Here is a 23,915-nt window from a genome sequence, read left to right as displayed (position 1 = left end):
GTAAAATCTCCAACATCTTGAAAATAATTCACTTTACGGTAACAATCGGGCTGGTTGTTCACATATAAAAGTCTGGCCTTTTTTGGAGACATTATCTGTTAAATTTAAACCTCAAGATTATGCCAATTCAAATAAAACTCATTATTTCGTCGTTCTTTGTACCTTTAAAATAGGCGGCCATCCCCGCTCCGATAGCGAAGAGTGCTATCGCGTTTAAAATAACTTGAGCAAGTCGAAACCTTAATCGACGTCCGTACACGCTGGATGGTCTTCGCAAGTCTCTAATAATCTGGAAGAAAAAAACATTCTCCACAACACCCAATACATAAACGTGTCATCCGTCTGAATAATTTTCGTTTATGTATTTATGGAAGAGGTTATTGGTTGTTGGACTTACCCTGTGATGCAAGGACATGTTAGACCCATTGTGAAACTTGACCACAGCCTGTAAACTGGCCGGCGTCGAAGCACTTTTAGTCAAAGCCGAATTATTCCCGTTGAGGTCCTCCTCCACCTCCTTGCTGACCTTCGACAGCAGCCCGTTGTGATGTTTGACCGGCGTCTTCGGAGGGAGCAGCGGAGTCTCCATGGTTTTGGTGGTGTAACTGGGCGAGCTGGTTTGGCTGAAGCTGTCACTCGACACACTCGAATCCTGACGTACTGACACCCGGCCCGGCGTCGGTGGAGGGACTTTGGTGCTGGCCGGCATCTGAGATCGTTGAGGATTGTGGGACTTCGGTGCGGGCGGTGGCGGGCCGCAAGGTTGCGGAGGCATCTTCGCGAAATCCTGATTCGCATTGGCGCTCGCCTCGAACGAGAACGCGACCGAAGCCTTGTTGCTTTGCTGCTTGGGCGACGAGTTTCTGTTCACGTCATACTTCTTGAAGTGCTGATTGATGTTCGCCTCGACCGATATCTGGTTTCTTATGGGCGGCTTCGGTTTCGTGTCGAAGCCTGGGATGTGCGGCAGCACTCTGGACTTGGGGGTGGGTGGCAGGGGAGGCGGCGTTTGTTGTTTCACGAGAGGTTTGGGGGCTGTGTTGCTTATTGGGGGAGGAACGATGTTTCTTTTGGGGACAGCGGGTGGACGTAGAGGGATTGGAGGAGGGACAGGTGCCTGGAACAAGATATTTTCATGTGTCAACGAATATTTAATAATTTATTAAGCCACTGTGTATATATGCAACGTGAAACGAGAGAGATTCTCTTGCGTCGCAATTAAATGAGGAATGTATCTTGCGCAAATTGTCCCTCCCCGGAGGCTTCAAACTGCGTAAAATATGGAAACTGAATCTCCATGCTGAGATGTAATTCAATCAATTCCAAATAATCTTGGTACTAAACGCTTGCTTAATTAAACAGAAGATAATTAACTAAACGATATTTAAGAATTTAAATAACTGACACTATTTTAAACATTCAGGACGACAGAATCATATTAAAAAAGGGGTCGAAATGAAAAATTTATACTAATATTAAAAGTTTGGGCAGTTAATTCGCTTAATTGAATAAAGTTTGATGAAATACCAGTTCTCGAACTAATTACTTTAAAAATGGAAAAGAAGTTAATTGCAGTTTTGAATTTTTGATATAAACCGATGTAAAAAGCTTCCCCTTAAAAAATACTAAAAGAAAGAAACAAACACCGTAAACGTTAACCCCAAAAAATGGGAATAAACAATGAAATTTTAATGCCTTAAATTTTATTTGTGTGGAAATAAAATTTTCCTTTAACTGCGCCATTAAGATTTGCTTTGCGATTTGAAAGTGGAAATTTCACGATATAAAATCTCTAAAAATATTCATATTATGTTTACTTTTTTACCTTTTTTCCCCCGTTTCTGTGCTCGACCTTACGACTAAATTTTATTCTCACCTCTCCTAGCTGGCTCAATTTTTTACTCTTGACACTGCTTATTCCAATTTGCAGGGGCTTTGTATACTGAGCGTTCATGGCCAGATTCAACTTAATTAATTTTTATTATTTTAAATAAGATTTTGACGCAAATTTTATAAATTTAATTTAATCAGCTTTTTTTTCAATTAAACTAATGTGTACTTCTTTTTCTGACTGAATTTTAATTTGAGTTTTGTGAGAAGTAGAAAATATTTTATAAGGTCTTCTTATCAGTAAACTTTTTTATATTATCCAGTAAATTTATTATATTAAATTTTAATTGTAACTTAAAAAATAATCATATTAGTATGAACTTTTTTTTATTTATAGATTTTGTGAGCAATTGGAGTATTAATAATGAAAGAAATCTAAATAAATATTTTTTCTAAAGTTTCTACTGAAGAAAATACAGCCCCTCAATTCAGGAATCTAAATTTGAAATAAAATATTTAATTTAAACTGAAAAAATAAAATAAAATATTTAATCTGAAATAAAAAATAATATAATATTTAATTTAATATAAAAAAATAAAATGATCATTGAAAATTAAAAAAAAAAAAATAGTAAAACATTTAATTTAAATTTAAAAAGTAATAAAAAATGTGTAATTTAAAATAAAATAAATTAGAATATATAATTAAAAATTAAAAATAAAATAAAATACTTAATTTAAAATAATAAAATAAAATATTAAATAATATAGCTGAAATAATTTAAATTAAATTCTTTTATCAATTTTACAAAATAAAAATAAATTACAATACAAATAATAATAATAAGATAAATATTAAAACCATAATATAATATATATAATAATAATATAATAACATTAATATTTTAACTAAATTTTGTATAAATATTGTTGAAAAAGCTTAAATATTTTTCAAAAATTTAAATTTTAATGAATTTTTTGTTTCTACTGAAGAAAATACAGCCTCTCAAAATTTAAATTTCGAAAATTGTTTTTTTTTTCCATATTTCAGGAATCTAAATTTAAAATAAAATAGTAATAAAATATTTAATTTAAATTTAAAGAAAAATTAAAATATTTAATGTGAAATAAAAAATAATATATTTAATTTAATATAAAAAATTAAATGAATCATTGAAAATTAAAAAAAAGTAAAACATTTAATTTAAATTAAAAAAAAATAAAATGTTTAATTTAAATTTAAAAAGTAATAAAAAATGTGTAATTTAAAATAAAATAAATTAGAATATATATTTAAAAATTAAAAAAAAATAATAAAATACTTAATTTAAAAAAATAAAATAAAATAAAATATTAAATAATATAGCTGAAATATTTTAAATTAATTTAAATTATTTTATCAATTTTACAAAATAAAATTACAATAAATTAAAAAATAAAAGAGTTAAATGTCAATAAAATGTTAAAATCATTTAATATTTTTTTCATTTTTAACTAAATTTTGTTGAAAAAGCTTAAATATTTTTCAAAAATTTAAATTTCATTTTTACATATTCTTAAAAATATTTTGAATGAATTTTTTGACAAGTAAAAAAATACGTATATTGTTAAAATTTGAGTTTGAACGTTTTTTTATTGGGTTAAAATACACCATAATTTTATAAAGATTTTTAAATGACGGACAAATTTTGTGAATAATTGGAGTAGTAAGTAAACAATAGGCACAGTCACAGTATACAAGGTGTTCCTAGAACAGATTCAATAATGTAAGAAATATAAATAAAATTTTTTTCTAATGTTTTTCTTTGAACAAAATACAGACCCTCAAATTTAAATGTCAAAAATTGTTTCTTCCTCATATTTTAGGAACCTTTTGTTCAATCGTGGTTAAATTTGGGATGTACTATCCTAAAAAGCACACTTACAATTCAGTCCAATAAACTTTTTTCATATTTTTACAGTAGCGTAGATTCTGGGGGGTACTCCTCTTTTTATCGTCTTATTCTCTATGTCACATAATATTTTTTAAAACTATTAAGCATTTCATATTCTCTGGACAATTTAGAAAGAAAAGGTGCTCTTGATTAATTCTGATTAACACAGCACTTTTTGATATATTTCAGTTTTAATGTTCATTTCAATTTTCTTCATACATTAAAATTCAAATATCTCAAAAATGGCTGTGTTAATCAAAATTAATCAAGAGCACCTTTTTATCCTAAACTGTGCAAGGAATACAAAAAGCTTAAGAAACATTCAGTGGCGTAGAAAATAGGGCGAGAAGGGAATCTCCCCCGAATCTACGCCACTGTAACAATATGGAACATGAACTGTAGATGTATATTATATCAAATTTAAACACGATTGTACCAAAGGTAACGGAAATATGAGGAAAGAACAATTTTTGACATTTAAATTTGATGGGCTGTATCTTCTTTAGAAAAAGCTAGGAAAAAGTTTTATTTAGATTTTCTTCATTATTGAACCTGTTCTAACTACTCCCAAATATTGACCATATATTTTAGAAATACCTTGTATATTATAATTTTTTTAAATTATTAATTTATTTAATCAGTTGTCAAATAATATTTTAATTTTTTACTGTAAATAATAAGTATATAATTATTGTAATTAACCAATACATTTTAAATAATTTTAAATTTTTAATGCTAGGAATAATTTAAAACAAAATTATTATTTACCAAGTAATTAAGAATGGAAATTAATGTAATTATATGTATTTAATTTAAAAATACTTTATTGAAAATTATAACCAAATTCAACTTAAGCTGTGTTTTTATTTATAATAATTAAAATAAAACACGAGTTTATAAAAATTAAATTCTTAGAGGACGACTCTGAATTCACATGTTTTTTTAGAACCTTCTCAGACAAATTGTTTATCAGTAATTGGAGGGAGTAAACGTACTTAACTCATTACTTACTCAGTTGATAACAATATTTTTTAGTAATTTTATTGTAAATGCGTATTGCGGTAGTAAATAACAATTAAAAAAAATTTAAATATTAATGTATAATTATATAATTAATGCATAACATTTGATAAACGTATTTAAATATTCAAGGTGACTTAACCACGTAGCGTTCTAATTATAATTCTATAACCTAATTTTAAGCTATGTTATTGAACCATGAGTAGAAATCGGAATAGTGTTACAACTGGTAGAAGTCTTTTAAGAAAACTTGTTGAAAAAAACAAACGTCCTGTGTAGTAACACTTACGTTGTTGAAGGCAACACCAAGATTAACACTACGGTGCTAGTGGCCCTAGAAACTGAAGCCTCACTTTTCAACAAATTTGCACAACATATCTTAAACAACTACAACCGTTAACTATTTAAATGTGTATTTACTTTGAAAGTAGCAAAGATTTTGTGGGTACTTACAGATGGCGCCGTGGTAGCATGCTTTTCCTCGGTAATGGGACAGGTATGGGCTGAATGACGTCTTGCATATATGTTGGAATTGACGGGATTCAACGTTAGCAATGTCGGATGTACATCCCTGTCAATCAGGTCGACCAACACTCTTTCATTCGCCAAGCTTCCCCATCTGTAAGCAATATATGCATTAAATTATTGTCTAATTGGATCGATCTGATGGGACGTATCTCCTGTGTGTCACATATATGATGTTACTGTTAAAAGTTGACGGATTGGTAACAATAATATTTTGATATTTACGCGATACGTAAAATGGGGTCACTTTTAAATAAATCAATTGATATAGAAAATACAAAAGATTTGTTTGTTCCGGTTTGCTTTTGAATAACGAATGGTGTTTGTTATTTTGTCAGTTGATCCGGTGGCGGTGTTTAAAGTTCTACTTCAGTAAATTATTGTCGTTTACGAGAGACTACTAAAACAATTTGAGTAATTTGAGCAATTTGTGTTATTTGAGTAATTTGAGTAAATGATGTGATGCTAACTTTAAGTTTTATTAAAATCATAAAAGATTTTCGAAATAAATTTAACAATTCGTTTATTTTTATTATTATTATTTTATGCTCTTGATTTATATACTGTATAACAAAGTTACGAGAGAGTTTCCACCTTAAATGCCACTCTGTATATGGTATTTATTTGAAATATCTATAGATGTTATCAATTTAAATTTAAAAATTAAATATGTAAATAATATACAGTGAAATCCCTGATATTTCTTGGTGTTAGTGTTTTAAACTTACTTAACTAATTTGATATCTCATTGTGTATATAATAAATATATTTATAAGTATATAAGTATTCGCCATATTTTAAGTTTTATTTAAAAAAAAATTAATGTTTATAAAGAGGCATTTGTAAGTTTGTTAATATCAATGAACTAAATCTAATAATTTTAATTAAAAGTAAATTTTATACCCATATATACTCACATTTGACAATTCTATAAATTTAAAAGAACAATTCCATTATTTTAAAATTAAATTACTTATTTTTAATTTTTTCAACTTAATATTTCATATATTTAATTAAAAGTATTTCGTAACATACATTAAAGAATGTTTCATTTTAATAAAATTCAAATGAAATTTTAACTATAATTCCAAATTATATAAATTTAAAAGAACAATTCCATTATTTTAAAATGAAATTACTTATTTTTAAATATTTTATATATTATAAATTTAATTAAAACATTTTATTCATTTCTTTAATTAAATTTTCAATTTTTAAGTTATTTCAACTATTTAATTTAAATAATTTATTTTTTAAATTAAATTATATATTTTTAATTTGTTAAGCTTAATTTTTCATTTAAGTTTAAAAGTCCATATTTTTTAAAATTTATATTATTTTTAATTTTATATGCTTAATATTTTAATTATTATAAATTTAAATCGATTATTTTGTCTATTTTTAAATTAAATTTATTTTTAACTTTTTTTATTTAAATTTATTTGATGTAAATGGTTATTTTTTATTTTAAATATTATAAACTTAAATAAATATTTTATTAATTAAATCGGTAATTTTTAAATTTTTAACCTTAATATTTCATATATTACAAATAAAAATTAAATATTTTACATTTTAAATTTAAAGTGTTAATTTTTTTACATAAATATTTAAAGTATTGTCAATTTTTTAAATTTAATATTTCAAATATTAGAAATTAATTAAATATTTCATATACATTTTTAATTAAATTGTTTATATAAGTTTTAATTATTAATAAAAATTTTATTTAAGTTTTAAGTCCAATATTTTAAATTTTATAAATTTAAATTGATTTAATTAAAATTATTTGTTAAATTAATTAATTAACTAATATTTTAAATTCTACAAATTTAAATTAAACACTTATATATATATATATATATATATATATATATATATATATATTTCTAATATTATTATATTTTTTATAATAATATAATTAAACACTTATTTATTTATATATATATATTATATATATATATATATTATATTATTATATTATTTATTATTTTTTTATATATTTTTATATTTAAGTCCAATATTTTGAATTTTATAAATTTAAATTAATTTAATTAAAATTATTTATTAAATTAATTAATTAATAATTAATATTTTAAATTCTCTAAATTTAAATTAAATATTTTCTTTATTATTAATTTTTTAAATTTAATATTTCAAATTTAATAAATTTAAATGAAATATTTTATTTTTTTTTCAAACATTTTTTAAGCTTTAATGTTTCAAATGTTAAGAAAATATTTAGTTTTTATTCATATAAAATAGATTTTATATATTGTTTATGTAATTAATAAATTTTTAGATTTAGACACATTTTATTTTCTTTTTAGTTTAATGATACATACGTTTTAAATATTTTTATTTAATTAAAATGGTTAATTTCAATTTTTTAAATTTAATATGTCAAATATTATAAATTTAAATTAAATATTTTATTATTTTTTTATATATATATTTTTAGCTAAATATTTATAATATTACAAATTTAAATTAAATTGATTATTTTCAATTTTTAAAGCTTTAATGTTTTAAATATTTTATTTGTATTCATAAAAAATATGAATTGTATTGCTTATGTAATTATTAATTTTTTAGTTTTAGATATATTTTATTTTTTTAAATTTAATTTTAAATATATTACTGTATTCTTTTTATTTAATGTAGAGTAAAATATTTAATTTTTCTTTTGTGAAAATTAATATTCAAATTATTGCTGTAATTTTTAGAAAGAAATTTTTAATGTTTAATTTTAAAGTAACGCAACTTTTTTGTCAATGTTCTACAAGCAAAGTCATACCCCAATAAAACTTTTCTCGATAATAATAATAATTGTACGATAATATCAAAAGAGCTTAAAATTAGGAAGTATCGGGTAGAGAATAACAATTAATTTTAATTTTAAAATTTCCTGTAATGACTCAGCCCAATGTAAATTTGAGTTTGATTAACTGTTTCAACAAAATGTCATAAATGATTAGCTTCGTCAGAAATTTTTGGTGCTAAAATTGCTGTCATTTTAAGTTAATTACTCAAAATTTCGGGTGGATAATTCGTCATTAGCTAATTGTTTTTTGTCCTTGGATCACGTATTAATAACATCTTAAATAACTGTGAAGTTTGGCATAAACATATTTTCCACAAGGAAGGAATTCATATAATTTGCATTTACACCCTTGAAAAAGCTGCAAGAATAAAACTATCTATGCCAGAAAAATATTTGTGCATACGAATCAGTTCAAAGAAGCACATGCCGAGAAAAGGCGTCCGTGCTTATTACGTCGAATTGTAAAATCTGACGCCGTATTTAGTTATACTCGTATTGTAAATATGTTGGATCGATCTTTCCTTCGTATTTGGTCTTTAAATCGAGGGCCGGGCAAGTCTTCACGGTTTATAACCAAAATAAAACAGTGGATCTGTGTAATTTGCTCTAATAAGATGTACATTAAACCGTCGGTCCCACTATGAAAACGCCGGAACGTTTATGTTGCTTCTAAAAACAAAACTAATTATAGTGGCAGTATGCACCCACCATTAACTGGAGTTGCAAGATCAAAACGGACCGGTGCGAAGCTTTGCCGGACGATTGAAACAATTTACGCAATAATTTCGTACAATGCACGTTCCGTCATTAGGAAAATCCAAAACAGAAGTTATTTATTATCCATCGACCCCGTTTAATTTGTATCGGGGTGTCTGAGCTGTGTGTACGAACGGCACCGGCACAACAATATTTAATAACAACGAGGCCAGAATTGAGCTTCTGGATCACGAATTTTGAACGAAAAGGCCGCACGACGCCGAATTTATTTTTAACATACCGCCAAATCTAATGTATAAATCATCCTGACAGGAAGATGGTGGATTTAAAATAGAATATAAATAAACGAACATGTGGAAATGACGAAGAAAATAAAAGTTGAATTTATGCGAGTCCAAAAACTTTTCATTACTTATTTAATTCGTACTAATACGGATATACGACTTTAAAAATCGGTAGGAGGAAAATGCGACCGGAATTTATTGGCCAATATAAATTATTTAACGTGGGAGTCAATGGACTAATGAAAATACGTAGTTTTCAACAATCATTTTTTATTCTATTTAAAAAAATATAAAAATTATTTGAAATTAGAAAGTGTAAATTTTATTTACACTGTAATTAATAATTTTAATTTTATACTAATCTGAACTAAAATTAATATTCTAATAAGATTTTTTCAATTTAAAATAATTTTTAAAAAATTTGTGTAAAAAAATTTTAATTAACTACATGTTATTGTTGAAGTTTGTTTTATTTTAATATAATTAGAAAGATTTTCGTAACTACTACACTTGTTATATATATATTAGTTAAAATCAATTAACCAAATTCTAATTTCAGTTTTTTGACATTTTTTTTTTAAATATAATTTTCTAGAGAATTATTATAATAATACTTAGAGCTAAATTTGCCTCCACTTGATATAATTCATCAAATATTTAAGTAATTAATTCATAATTAACTAATCATGTCTTGTTCTTGGAGTTGAGGGATGTTTTACATGTTAAGCTACTCTTAAGTTTTAATTCAAAGTAAATTTCATACCCATATAATTGTCATTTAACAAGTATTTCGTAATATCTATTAAAGATTATTTTATTTTAATAAAATTTGAAAGATTTTCATAATTATAAACTGGTACACTTGTTTGAAGTTAGAAATAAAGTAGTATAAAGTTCCATTTATAAAATAATCAATTTGAAGTTTAATATCGGTTAAAACCAATTTCTAATTTTAGTTTTTTAACTTTCTTTTTTTTTAATATAATTTTCTATAAAATAATATTCACATTTTTAAAGCTAAATTTGCTTCCATTTGAAATAATTCTTCAAATATTTAAGTAATTAATTCATAATTAATCAGTCATGTCTTGTTCTTGGAGTTGAGGGATGTTCGATATGTTAAACTACTTCTAAGTTTTAATTAAAAGTAAATTTCATATCCATACAATTGTCATTTGACAAGTATTTCGTATTATCCATTAAAGATTCTTTTAATTTAATAAAATTTGAAAGATTTTCATAACTATAAACTGCTACATTAGTTTGAAGTTAGAAATAAAGTAGTATAAAGTTCCATTTATAAAATAATCAATTTGATGTTTAATATTGGTTAAAACCAATTAGCCAAATTCTAATCCCAGTTTTATTAACATTTATTATAAATATAATCTTCAAGAAAATAATAATCATATTCATAAAGCAAAATTTGCTTCAATTTGTAATAATTCTTCAAATATTTAAGTAAATAATTCATAATTAACTAATTATGTCCTGTTTTTGGATTTAGGGAATGTTCTACTCTTAAGTTTTAATTCAAAGTAAATTTCATATCCATATAATTGTCATTTCACAAGTACTTCGTATTATCTATTAAAGATTCTTTTATTTTAATAAAATTGGAAAGATTTATAAACAACTACACTTGTTTAATTTTAATTTCTGTACCACTTTTTTAAATAAAATAATATTCACAGACATAAAGTAAATTTGCTTCCAATTGAACTAATTATTCAAATATTTAGGTAAATAATTCATAATTAACTAATCGGGTCTTGTTTTTGGAGTTAGGAGATGTTCTACGTGTTACAACAATTCTTAAGTTTTAATTAAAAGTAAAGTTTATAACCATATAATTGTCATTTAACAAGTATTTCGCAATATCTATTAAAGATTGTTTTATTTTAATATAATTTGAAAGATTTTGGTAATTATAAATTGCTACACTTGTTTGACGTTAGAGAGGACGTATTTGAACATATTAGTTAAATTCTAATTACAGTTTTATCTTTTTTTTATAAATATAATCTTCTAGAAAATAATATTAATATAAATTTTTGGTTGTTAAAATAGATTTCATTAATAAAATTCGATATAAATGAAATAATGTTTAAAAATTTCAGTATATTCAGTATATTTATTGCTGCTATTATATTAATATTTATTACAACTTCTCATTTTATATAGTTTTATTAAAATTTAATTTATTATTTTATTATATTTTTAATATAAATAAATAATTTTTGATTAAGTAAATTCATTTATTTAAAAATTAAAATATATTTGTTAAGAGTACAAATTTAAACAAAAATTACTATCAAATTAAAAAAAAAACGTGTAAAATAGTAAATAAAAATCTTTGAACTACTTACTTATTAATTTTAATTATTTGAAATTAATTGCTTTGAAAAGATAAATTATAATGGACTAATTAATTTTTGTTTTGCTATATTAAAGTTCTAACTAAAAGTAAATTATATTTTAAGTTACTATAATAATTTTATTTTGTCTAATTTTAATAAAATCAAAAAAATTTTCTAGAATAAGTAAAATTTTTTCCAATAGAAAATAAAAAAGTAACAAAAATTTTAATTTACTTAAAAGGGAATTTTATAATATAGTAAAAAATAAACAATATTTAATATATATATATATATATATATATATATATATATATATATATATAAATATAATTTTAATATATATTTTAGAAGAATTAAGTAAACTTATTTGCTTAGATGTTAAAATATTGTTGTTATTTAAGCAAACATTTGTTAAACATTTAACAATGTATAAAGTTTCAGTAAACAGGTATTTCACAATTAAAAATTAAAACGTTCAATAAGTTAGTTAGTTATTTATAGATTTGCAAACATTAAGCTCTGTGTAATTAGGGATAAAATGTAATTTGATTTTCAAAAGATTACTAATTTTTCAATATTAACGTCGAAATCCATATTTGCTATTGCCAAACATATTTTCAGAAAAACGTTCGAGTTTTATTAAATACCTTCCTTTGCAATAAAATTTTTCCATTCAATCAGCGAAATTACCATTGGTTTTTATTTTTTCAGCCAATAACCTAGTAATTAAACTGCTCACTCGAATAGTACGATATACAGATAAAATCGAGGTAAAAATGGGTTTTTTAATAACACAGGTTATCGGGTTATCGACCTTTTCGATGATTTGAACCGAACATTGTTGACCTGATGAGTTATTACATCGAATTCCCGTTTTTCTGCGCTATGAAAATCGAGGAAAATATTAACAAACGGAAATCAGAACATTTATCTGTTTTCTCTTAACGCCGAATAAAGAAATCGGTATTTCGAATAATACAAATGTCAGATTATAATATTTCAAGTTTTTTATAAACTTTCTTTCATCATTTACTTCCAGATATTTTGGTTTATCCCTCACAAAATCACCAAAATCATTGTTCCAGCCCGTATTGATATTAAATTGAAACATTCCAACGTAACAAAAAAAAAACAACATTAAATTATGATAATGAAATTTAAAAAGTCACTTTCCACAAAATTTAATTTGTCGTACAATGGCCATAATATTCTCTAATCTAATGGAAATTTTGCAACGCAACAAGCATTTTATTAATTAAATTTAAATTAAGCTGTTTGCCTTTAGTACATTTCGTGTATATCTACGTAATTAAGCTAATCCAGTACCATGTTAAATAAAACTCGAACACGAGGTGAGGAGTTCCACGAATTTTGGAATTATTTGCACTGGGATTTGCGAATGGATGTTGAATCGGGGGGAATCACCGAAAGTAAGAAGGCGCATTAATTACATTACGATTTATTTAAACACGACAAATTGATGGTTCAAATACAATAATTTATTTGGTATCCAATCAATGATGTGTGTACAATATTAGCTTTGGATGACACACTCAATAGTAAACTGGGATCAGTAACTACATTTGGCTAATCACGAAATTATGCTATTGAAATCAATATTCGTCATCATTAGCTTCACCCCTATTTACACATTCATGTTAGGTGTACGTTATTCGAAGATTAAATTATTTAAATACGTGTAAGCGTTTAAGCACCCACATTCATATCATTATTCATTATCAAAAATTATTTTTTTTTTAATTTATCTGTTTATTTAACATTTTAAATGCTCAAAATAATTGGATAATTAATCACATCATGTTATTTAATGCCTATCAAGATATTGTTAATATTTATGATTTATTGGGTTAAATCTAATTTTAGTGAATATGAGTTTGTGGTTTAAATTAATTATGATATTTTATGTGTTGATTTTTTCTAAATTAAATATGTGTCTGCAGAAAATAAAATATATTCAGATTCATAGAATATTAGTTTTTCACTAAAAAAAAAGGGATTTAATGAGATGAGTTATAATTTTTTATACACTTTAGATAAAAATTCGTTTTTCTATGATTATGATTTATTGGGTAAAATCTAATTTTAGTGAATACGTGCCTGTGATTTAAATCAATTATCATATATTCTGTACTGCCTTTTCTACATTAAATATGTTTCTGCAGAAAATAGAAGATATTCAGATTATTATAACATTATTTTAATTATTTTAGTTTTTCACTTGAAATAAAAAAAGAATTAATGAGAATTCTTAATTGTTATAATTTTTTATCCAGTTTCGATAAAAATTCGTTTTCCTAAACATAGATATATTCGAAATTTTTAATTTTAGTAAATTAAACCGAAAAAAACATCAACCAGTTTAAGTACAAAAAATTAATAAAATAATTGTAGATATATTTAATAAAAGTGATTGAATTTCATTAATTTCACACTGTGTTACAAATATGCTATTCATATATAAAATTATTTAAATAACCAAAACTAATTTCAATATTGATTATTAAATATTATTATAATTATTTAATATTTTAAGTGCTTTTGATAATAGGATAATTAATCGTATCATGTTATTTAAAGCCTATCAAGATGTTGTTAATATTTATGATTTATTACGTAAAATTTAATTTTATAATAGTATATTCAACACATCTGTTGTTTAAATAACTTTTAATATGTTCTTTAAAATAAAATAAATATGGTGAAGAATATAGAAAATGTTTAGATTATTAGAATACATTATTAATATTTAATAATATTATTTTAAAAATGTCTGCAAATTGTTTTATTTTAAAGGATACACATAATTGAATTTTTATTTTAAATTAATATATTTCGCAAAAAAATGTTGAAAATGTTTGCTGAAGCTTTTAAACGACAGTAAATAATAAATTAATTATAATAATATTTAATAAAATCAGTCAAAAGGGATTATTTTTGGAAAACGATTGGTTATTATCAACAATGATATTTACATTTAATTTCAATTGAAATTACTTTAATTCTACATAAAATTTACATATATATTTTGAAATTATTTAAACTACAGCAGTAATAAAATATGGAAAACAACATAAATAATAAAATGAAGTGTAAAAAATATAAATGTATAAAAGAAGAGGTTTTTAACATATATTTAATATAATTTTTAATATATATTTATTTAAACAATGATGTTTAATTAAATTTTTCAATTTCTACATTTAATTATTTTATTATATTAGGAAAATTAATATTAAAACTTGATTTGTAGATATTTGTAAAACATAAAAAATTTTCTAGAAAATTTTTTTAAAATCTGTTTCATTTTTATAAATAAATATTTAAATATATTTAAATTTGTAAATAATTTTAAAACAGTAGTTACAAATATTTCCAACAATGTAATTTCCAACAAATTCAGTCAATTCATTCGCATCTATTCAATAAATTCTGTATTAAAACAAAAATCTAAATTAATTTGTTATGTTATTCAAAAAATATAGTATTTAAATCCTAAAAAGGATGTAAAAATGTTAAAATGTTTTTAATTTAATAACGTATATCGTCAGCAGTGATTTATTTATTAATAAAAAAGCTTTGAGAGGTATATAAAAGGAAAATAGAAAACTATGTATTCAACGCATTCGCCAAAATTTAAACAGTATAAATGTTTTGTCAATTTTTGTAATTTTATATATAATTCTTTAGTTTAGTCTGTGTGTTTAAACAAGATTTGCAGTTAATAGTGACACTTTTTTGTTATTTATTACAAACTAAGTTATACCAATTAGTCATTGCCACAAATTATTAATGCATCAGTTAGAGTAGGATCCAAGCGCATCCGCCAAAATTTAAAATCATCTTAACAAAAATATTTTTTTCGGCTACATTAAATTTTGAATGTTAAAAGTTTTACTACGTAAGTACATATAAATAATTTTTATATAGCTATAAATATTTGGCAACAATTGATACACACAATGATTACATAAAAATATAAAACATAACAATCTACTTAAGTTAATTGGGCATTCGCCACAGTCTAAGTATTTTTTTCAATTTGATATTGTCGTCTACAAAACACTTAAATAATTAGTATAGTATATCAATAAAGTATCTTATATTAATTTAAAATGTTTTTGTGGTTCATCAGTGCAAAAATTAACGTCTTTAATTTCAGAGACGGTCAGATATGTACGTACCATACATCAAAATGTGGTTATAAAATATGTAGTGATTAAACTAATATGTAAAGAATTTATGGCGGCAAAATTCCCGTAACTAATTAAGTTCGAATATTTCAGTCTTATTCTAGATATTACATGATGAAATGTGTTATGAGCCAATGAGAATTTCATAAGAATACTTTTCACGTACAATTTAACATGGCCAATAATTAAATTCTTCTAATCTAATAAGAGCAACATTTAATTAAAATTATCGATTCTAATTCACCGACAAACTAAAATTTAACTTCAAAAATGTACCCGACACAGAAATAAATATTACGAAATGCACAAAAGTGCGTCGTGTTTGGGGCCGAAACGTTTACAATTTGACGCTGGGTATGGTTTTATAATCACAATATTGTGCATTACAAATTATAATGAAAAGTTGTACTGAAAAGTGCACAACATCTGCGATAAATGGTCAATATAAATCTGTTTATGTATATTTTATATCTGCAATTTTTACATGTTATTGGAAATCGACCACGGTATTGAAGTTGAACACTTTTGTGTTTAATACATACAGTGTACATTTTGAAATGTACCACAAATATGGTTAAAAATAATTTAGTACATCAGATATATTTTTATAAAATTTGACTTTTTGTAACATTTTAATGGTAAATTGAAACATGTGTAGTACAGTGATGGCCATAATTGTAGCAACTTATAAAAATATCGTAAAATTATGAGCTGTACTACTTGAATTGGATTACAATACCTATAATGTTTATTTTTTCATTTATTCTTGATGTGTTTACTATGCAACTTGTTAGTTTAAATATATTCTTTAAAAAATTTCCTACTTTTTTATTTTTCCATCATAAAAATTACAATAACTTTTTACTCTGTTTTTTCGTTGCTATTTGTGAATTTAAATCGATTATTTACTATTTCTGCTAATTATAAGTGAAATTATAATTAATTATAATTCAGCGTCCGAGACAAACAAGAAGAGATGGTTAAGAGTATATATTGCTAAATAAGTCAATTGTTTCCCGTATTATTAAAAAAATTAGAGAAACTGCCCAAATGGTAACTATAAACAAATTTGTCTGAGTTCGAAAAACTCGATAGTCGAAAGTCGATAACTGGATTCGAATATCAAAAAACAATCCAATTTTAATGTCAACTGAAATTAAAGCCATCCTGGAGGAAATGGATCTTGCTGAAATTAGTTCAAGGACTGTGAAAAGATGGTTAGTGGTTTTACCCCAGACCTACAAGAGAAACCAGGGATTTTTTACAGAAAATGTGAAAGTACAATTTTGACTTGCTCAGAGTCACTTTCACTGGACGAGACCAGAACAGTGAGAATGAGTAGTTTTTAGTGACGAGTTTAAATCTAATTTATAAAAAAATGATGATTATGCTCTTGTTAAACATACTACAGGGACAAAACTACACACAATGTTTGTTACACCCACAAAATCAACCAAATTGGAATGCTCTGTATATAAATTAAATAAATTAATTAAGTAAACATTCCCCAAAATTTTATAATATATAAATAAAATACAGTCAACTTGAATGGTTGATTTTAATTTACTGATAAGTTGTAATTTAATAAACAAAACAATCAACAATTACTAATTTATTAAATTTCAATTGGCGCATTCGCCAATTTTTTAAGCCAAAATATTCTTTTTTAAGAAGTAAATTAACTGACAACCAATATTGGATAAACCGATTAAAAGCTCAGCTTTATTAAATGTGGTAAATGTGAGAGATATTAAAATAATTTCGTTATGTAACAAACTGAGATAGACGAGAGCGAACGTTTACCGTCGCATCCGGACTCGTCGTGTTAGTTTCTTTGCCAAAACACGACTGCACATTCCTACAATACTCAAAAATTCAGTTACGTAAATAAACTGAAAACTGTACCCCATAACTTACGTACACCTAAATAATAACACAAATAAAGCTCAAATAAATAAAATTAATAAAGCTAAGCTTTTGATGACTGTTTAAAGTAATTAAATTAAATTTAAACCGTCCCATTTAGCTATTTGTACGGCATTAGTTGAACAATAAATAAATAAATAGCGGTTAAAGAGAATGGACACATAGCTCACCTTGGCCTTGGTCGTGGCTCTTCTATTTGGCTAGCACTGGGACGATGACTATCTACCATGACGGTAGCCTAAAGCATTTTGAGCGCTTGACATAGAATATACCTGTTGCACCTGTATAAATAAACAAAATAACATTTATAAGCATCAAAGCTGGACGGGACGGCGAAAAGTGAAAGTTACGCTTCCGAAGTTCAAAAAGAAGCTTTTAATTTGTTGTTGTTGTTGTTGTTGTTTTTGTGCAGAAGAGTGATTTGGTGGTTGATTTTGGTCGACGACACATCACCATCAGCTGCGTTAAAGGCAGAGACGAGAGGTGACGACGACTACGGCGACGGCGGTGGGTAAACTTCGAAAGCGCGTCGAAAGTTCCAAAGCTCGCTCCACCGTCAGCCAACGACGGTGGGGAGAAATCGTCAAAAAAATTAGACAAAAAAATCAAACACCACAAAAATACGTGCAAACCGAAAAGAAAGCAAAAAACTAAAAACAAAAAAAAAAAAGGAAAAAATTGTGAAATAGAATTGGCGGGAAGACTTTGATCGGCACTGGTCACTGACCTATAATACGGATGAACACGTAGAACTCACCTGGTCTGAGGCGCGTGTATCGAGTGCAGTGAAGTTGGCGATACCACGGCGCGTTAACATGTGTACGATAGTAGAGTGTGTCTAGTGCCTTATGGCATACCGGGCCTGCGCCCCGTACAGTTGCCGCCCGGCCTAAGCTGCGTTCGATGCAGCGATGGAATCCACGTGGATTTTTCGAAGTGTTTCCAGCCTACCTGTGCCTGCCGTTCGCCTTCGCCTTCCAGACCACCCCGAAATTTCCGTCAGCTTGTCAGGGTCCAACTTACTTTAACTCCTCTCTAGCCCGATCATAATATCGAACACTCGATACTTCCTTGTTTTGTCACATAACCAATTTTCAAGGTACGGTTGTCGCATACTCGGACTGTACATGTGCGTTTATTTTATGTTATGTGACCGCGATTTATTTGCATTTTAATTGGGACACTCGATGCTTTTTTTTTTTGTGCGTGTACCTTTGATGTTAATTGAGCCTTGAATATCCCACTTGATTGGGTTTCATGATTCGATTCAATTGAATCCCGACGGATGTTAGTAAATTTTTATTTTATTTCTTTCCACAACGATTGACCAGAAAGGGAAATGTGAATGTGAAAAATAATGACGAAGCTTTAGTAAAATGTGGTAAAAAAATTTTACAACTTTTAATTGACAACTTTTTTCCAACTTTATTTCGATTCAGTGTAGACAAACATGTCTGTTTTTTCGTTTTTCTGAAAGTATAAACCTTGGAAATGTTCTTTTTTCTATTAGAAGTTTAAGTAATTAGTTTATAAGCTTGCGTCTTTTATGAGTTTTCTTTTAATTGGTCTTTGTTGAATGGAATTAATAATAATTTTCATATTTTATTAATTTTATTTTAAAATTTAATAAATGAAAATTCTCACTTTGTATATTATTGTATGTAAGGGTAGACACAGATTTGTTTATTTTAATATTTAAATTTCCAAATTTTAATTATATACATTCTATAAAATAAAATATTTTTTATTGAACTAACAAAAACACTCCCTTAATAATACAAGACTGGTTAATATTTATTTTCATTAGACAAACAATTTTCTGAACAAAACGAATAAATGTTACTTATATTTTGTTAAAATAAATAAAATAAATAATATATACTTTACACTTATATAAATTAAATTAATATTCTATCATTCGAATACTTCGAATATCTCGATATATGTATGGTAATAATATTCCACGTATTAATTTACTTAATAGGATATTTTAATAATAATTAAATAAAATTTTTTTATTTTCAAATAATTAAAAATAAATAAATTATAAAAACTCATAAATGTGAATGAATATTCAAATATTTTAATAAATATTTCAACACTTGAATAATTAAATAAAAATATTTTTAATCTATCTAATAATTGAAAATATGAAAAAAATAAATAAAAAATTACTAAATTTTCTTATTATTCTTTAATATACCACTTATTCATTAACAAAAATGAATGAATATTTGAATATTTTAAAAAAGTGAATGAGTATTGGAATAGTTTAATCAACATATGTATAGTTAATTAAAAATAAGTTTGTTCTTTAAGAATTTTAAAATAAGTTAATAAAAAATCAAAATAAATATTCTTATCCCTTTTTAGTATTCTGCGTATTCGTTTACAAATTTGGCTGAATATTCGAGTACTTTAAAATAGTAAATGAATATTGGAATATTTGATTCTATAAAAATATTTATGTTCTCTAAGAAATTTAAAATAAGTTAATAAAAAACCAAAACAAATCTTATTTTTTTTTAATATTCTGTGTATTCGCTTACAAAAGTGAATAAATATTCCAATATATTAAAAACATGTGAATAGTGAAATACCAATATTTTTGTTCTCTAAGAACATTAAAATAAATTAATAAAAATCAAAATAAATCTTATCCCTTTTTATTATTCTGTGTATTCATTTACAAAAGTGACTGAATATTCGAATATTTTAAAAAAGTAAATGATATTGAAATAGTTAAATAAAAATATTTTTGTTCTCAGAGAATTTTAAATTAGTAAATAATAAATCAAAATTTTAATAAATATTTCAACGTTTGAATGACTAAATTAAATTATTTTTATTCTCTAAGAATTTTAAAAACAGTAAATAAAAACATGAAACTAAATCTTCTTATCCTGTTTAATATTCTACGTAGTCATTATAAAAGTGAATGATTATTCAAATATTTTAATAAATATATAATAAATAGAACACAATATATAAAAAATAAATAAAAATTCAAACTAAATTTTTTCACTATTTTTTAATGTTATACGTATTCATTTGAATGAATATTCGAATACTGTTGAATAGTCTACGTACTCATTATAAAAGTGAATGAATATTCGAATATTTTAATAAATATATAATAAATAGAACGCAATAAATAAAAAATCAGTTTAAATGTTATCACTATTTAATATTATACGTATTCATTTGAATGAATATTAATATGAAGAGAATAAATATTCAAACACCTAAATATACCAATATTCACTGATAATAATAAATATTCTTGAGCTTCACAAACTTTATTTCAATGTTGGTTGTATTAATATATTTAACAGATAAATGAAAGCGACAAGAATTGTAAAAGTTAATAAAAAATACCTTAAAAATTCTCGGTGGTGGTTTTTTTGTCAACAAAAGTGAAAGTTCAAAGAGTAAGCCGTATCGTCGTGTTCACATTATTTTCATAAAAAAATCTAATACCAAATCCAGTTAATCTAAATATTGTAGATCGATTGCTTGTATAAGACGAATAATATCTTTAAATATTCCCACGACATGAAAGAGTGGGAAGCTTTAATATTCCATCCCTTTTAAATCGTTTGTTGTAAATGTACGATGCATTCGAGTAAAATTTTTATAATCCGTTTTTCGTACTTTTGTATCTAAAGTGTTGGGTTTTGAGGAAAAGAGGTATTTTCATCGATACCATTTCGCGGTAAGAGAAATAAATCCCCGAACCAATCGAGCACCTACCGAATATTTTCGACAATAAAACATGCTTTAATAATATTTTTACATATGAAATAAATCCATTGGCGATGGCGGCGGTCTTTGCGAATAGCAGGAATTTTAATGTATTTGTTTGGGACTGCGCCGTATAACGTATAACCATTAACTGGTCGATTTGAATCCTGTTATTGATTTATTTTCTTCAACATAATGCAATATAAATTGCCAAAGATATTATGGCGATATAATTTATACTTTGGTAATATTCGTTTGGCCTTAATGAAATATACAGTGTCTGGCTACAAAGTTTCCTTCCAGTTTTATGTATCAGATACAGGAAAAAGTAATTTACTTTTTGGATCATAATATATTTGAATAATTTTGTTTATTACATTTTGCATTTTTGTATTAAACAGTGTATATATTTTGGAAGCTTTTTTAAGCTTTATACTAACCATTTTTTCTTTTATATTTTGGATTAAAATGGTGCTATTTGTTTCAGTTCAAAGATGGAGTACTACGATTTTGGTCAACCATTAGAAGGGGGCTTCTTTTTAAAGTTGATGACACACAAACCTGTAGATATAAACTTCATTGAGCTGTTCCTTCGCTCTTCCGTTTTTAAAATATAAAACACCTGCCAAATTAATGATTAGGCCTTTCCCCCTCGTGACATCCTCAAATACAAAAATATTTTAAATAAATCTCCATTCCCTTCTATTGATTTTAGAAAATAAAAATAACACAAACCACTTGAAAAGTTTTAAAGTAAGTAGTTTAACGTAAACGTTTAAATTTATTTCCATTCCGCCTCACGACGTTTTTAAATCATTTAAAGCCACAGGATATTATAATTTTAATGCGCAAATGTTAAACCTGCGTCATTATTTTTCGTGCCCTCGTTTATACTTCTCGGATGTGCTTGGGGAAACAAATAAAATAAAAATTTTATAAAACCCGCCGTGTTACAACTGAATATACTGATTATGTCATGAAATCCAATTAAGTAGGGCTTCAACTAACGAAGTAACATTAAAGTATAACAACCCATGGAATGCAAGATATAAATCGAAAGTGAAAAGATAAATATTTAGAAATGAAATTAATATTTGAAATACATTTTTATTTAGTCACATTATAATAAAAGTATTTAAATATACAAATGTTGAAATATCTATGAAGATATTCGAATATTCATTCACTTTTATAAATAAACACAATATAAAATTCACTTTTATATAATATTAAATAATGATAAAATTTAGTGTAATTTTTTAAAACTTGAAGAATAAAAATATATTTAATCATTTAAATGTAGAAATATTTATAAATATATTCGCATATTCTTTCATTTTTGTAGAATATTAAATAATTATAAGAAGATTAAGTTTGTTATTTTATTTACTTTTTTAAAACTTTTGAAAAATAAAAATATATATTTTTTCAAATGTTGAAACATTCGTTAAAATATTCGAATATTCATTCACTTTTGTAGAATATTAAAGAACATTAAATAGATTTAATATGATTTTTTATTTACTTTTTTAAAACTCTTGGATAACAAAAATATTTTTATTTAACCATTTAAATTTAGAAATATTTATTAAAATATTCGAATATTCATTCATTTTTATAGAATATTAAAGTGTGATAAACAGATTTAGTTTTATTTTTTATTTACTTTTTTTAAAACCCTTGAAGAATAAAAATATTTTTATTTAACCATTTAAATGTAGAAACATTTATTAAAATTTTTTAATTAATTTGATATTTTATTTACTTTTTTTTTAAACCGTTGAGGAATAAGAATATTTTTATTTCACTATTTAAATGTTGAAATATTTATTAAAATATTAGAATATTTATTCATTTTTGTAGAATACTAAAGAACGACAGACAGATTTAGTTCATTTTTTATTTACATTTTTAAAACTCTTGGAGAACAAAAATATTTTTATTTAACTTTTAGATGTAGAAATATTTATTAAAATATTCGAATATTCATTCACTTTTATAGAATATTAAATAATGTATAAAATTTAGTTTGATTTTTAATTACTTTTTTTAAAAGCTTTGAAGAGAAAAATATTTTTATTTAACCATTTGAATGTTTATTAAAATATTCGCATATTCTTTTATAGAAATTCTTAGAGAATAAACATATTTTTGTTTAACCATTTAAATATTGAAATATTTATAAAAATATTGGAATATTTATTCACTTTAGTAGATCATTAAAGAATGACAACTATCCAAATATGGACACATTTATTAAAATATTCGATTGTTCATTAACTTTTGTAAGTAAAGAATGTTCAGATATTCGGATAATCAATTTTGTAGAATTTGAATTCACTCTTGTAAAATGTTTAGTTGGAATGAAATTTGTTGTTTTCGTATTTGGCAGTTACTGGGCATAAAAGCTTTACATATTTATCATAAGAAAAGAAAGATTTTAGAACAATGCACTTAAGTTTATAATTGCAAAGTTTAAATATCGATTGCTTCTTAAAATCGTAGTTTTCTTGCTGACTGTTGGTCGGCCTGTGACGGAA

At 24.6% G+C, this 23,915-nt stretch overlaps 1 protein-coding gene across 1 annotated transcript in view; it reads right to left on the bottom strand.

Moving 5' to 3' along the window:
* Positions 1-17,892, bottom strand: part of LOC109598071 (atrial natriuretic peptide-converting enzyme) — a 39,775-nt gene extending 21,883 nt beyond the window's left edge. Inside the window, exons 1-4 of the mRNA XM_049970411.1 lie at positions 17,802-17,892; positions 5,238-5,403; positions 398-1,117; positions 163-289 (exon numbers count right to left, since the gene is read on the bottom strand). Coding sequence (XP_049826368.1) covers positions 163-289; positions 398-1,117; positions 5,238-5,403; positions 17,802-17,860 — 1,072 coding nt within the window. The 5' untranslated portion in view covers positions 17,861-17,892. The remainder of the gene's footprint in view (positions 1-162; positions 290-397; positions 1,118-5,237; positions 5,404-17,801) is intronic.
* Positions 17,893-23,915: the final 6,023 nt, after the last annotated feature.

Source organism: Aethina tumida, chromosome 1 (assembly GCF_024364675.1).
Source record: "Aethina tumida isolate Nest 87 chromosome 1, icAetTumi1.1, whole genome shotgun sequence".
NCBI classification, from domain to species: Eukaryota; Metazoa; Arthropoda; class Insecta; order Coleoptera; family Nitidulidae; genus Aethina; species Aethina tumida.
The sequence above is the reverse complement of the archived record's forward strand: the minus strand, read 5'-3'. Positions and strand labels throughout refer to the sequence as shown.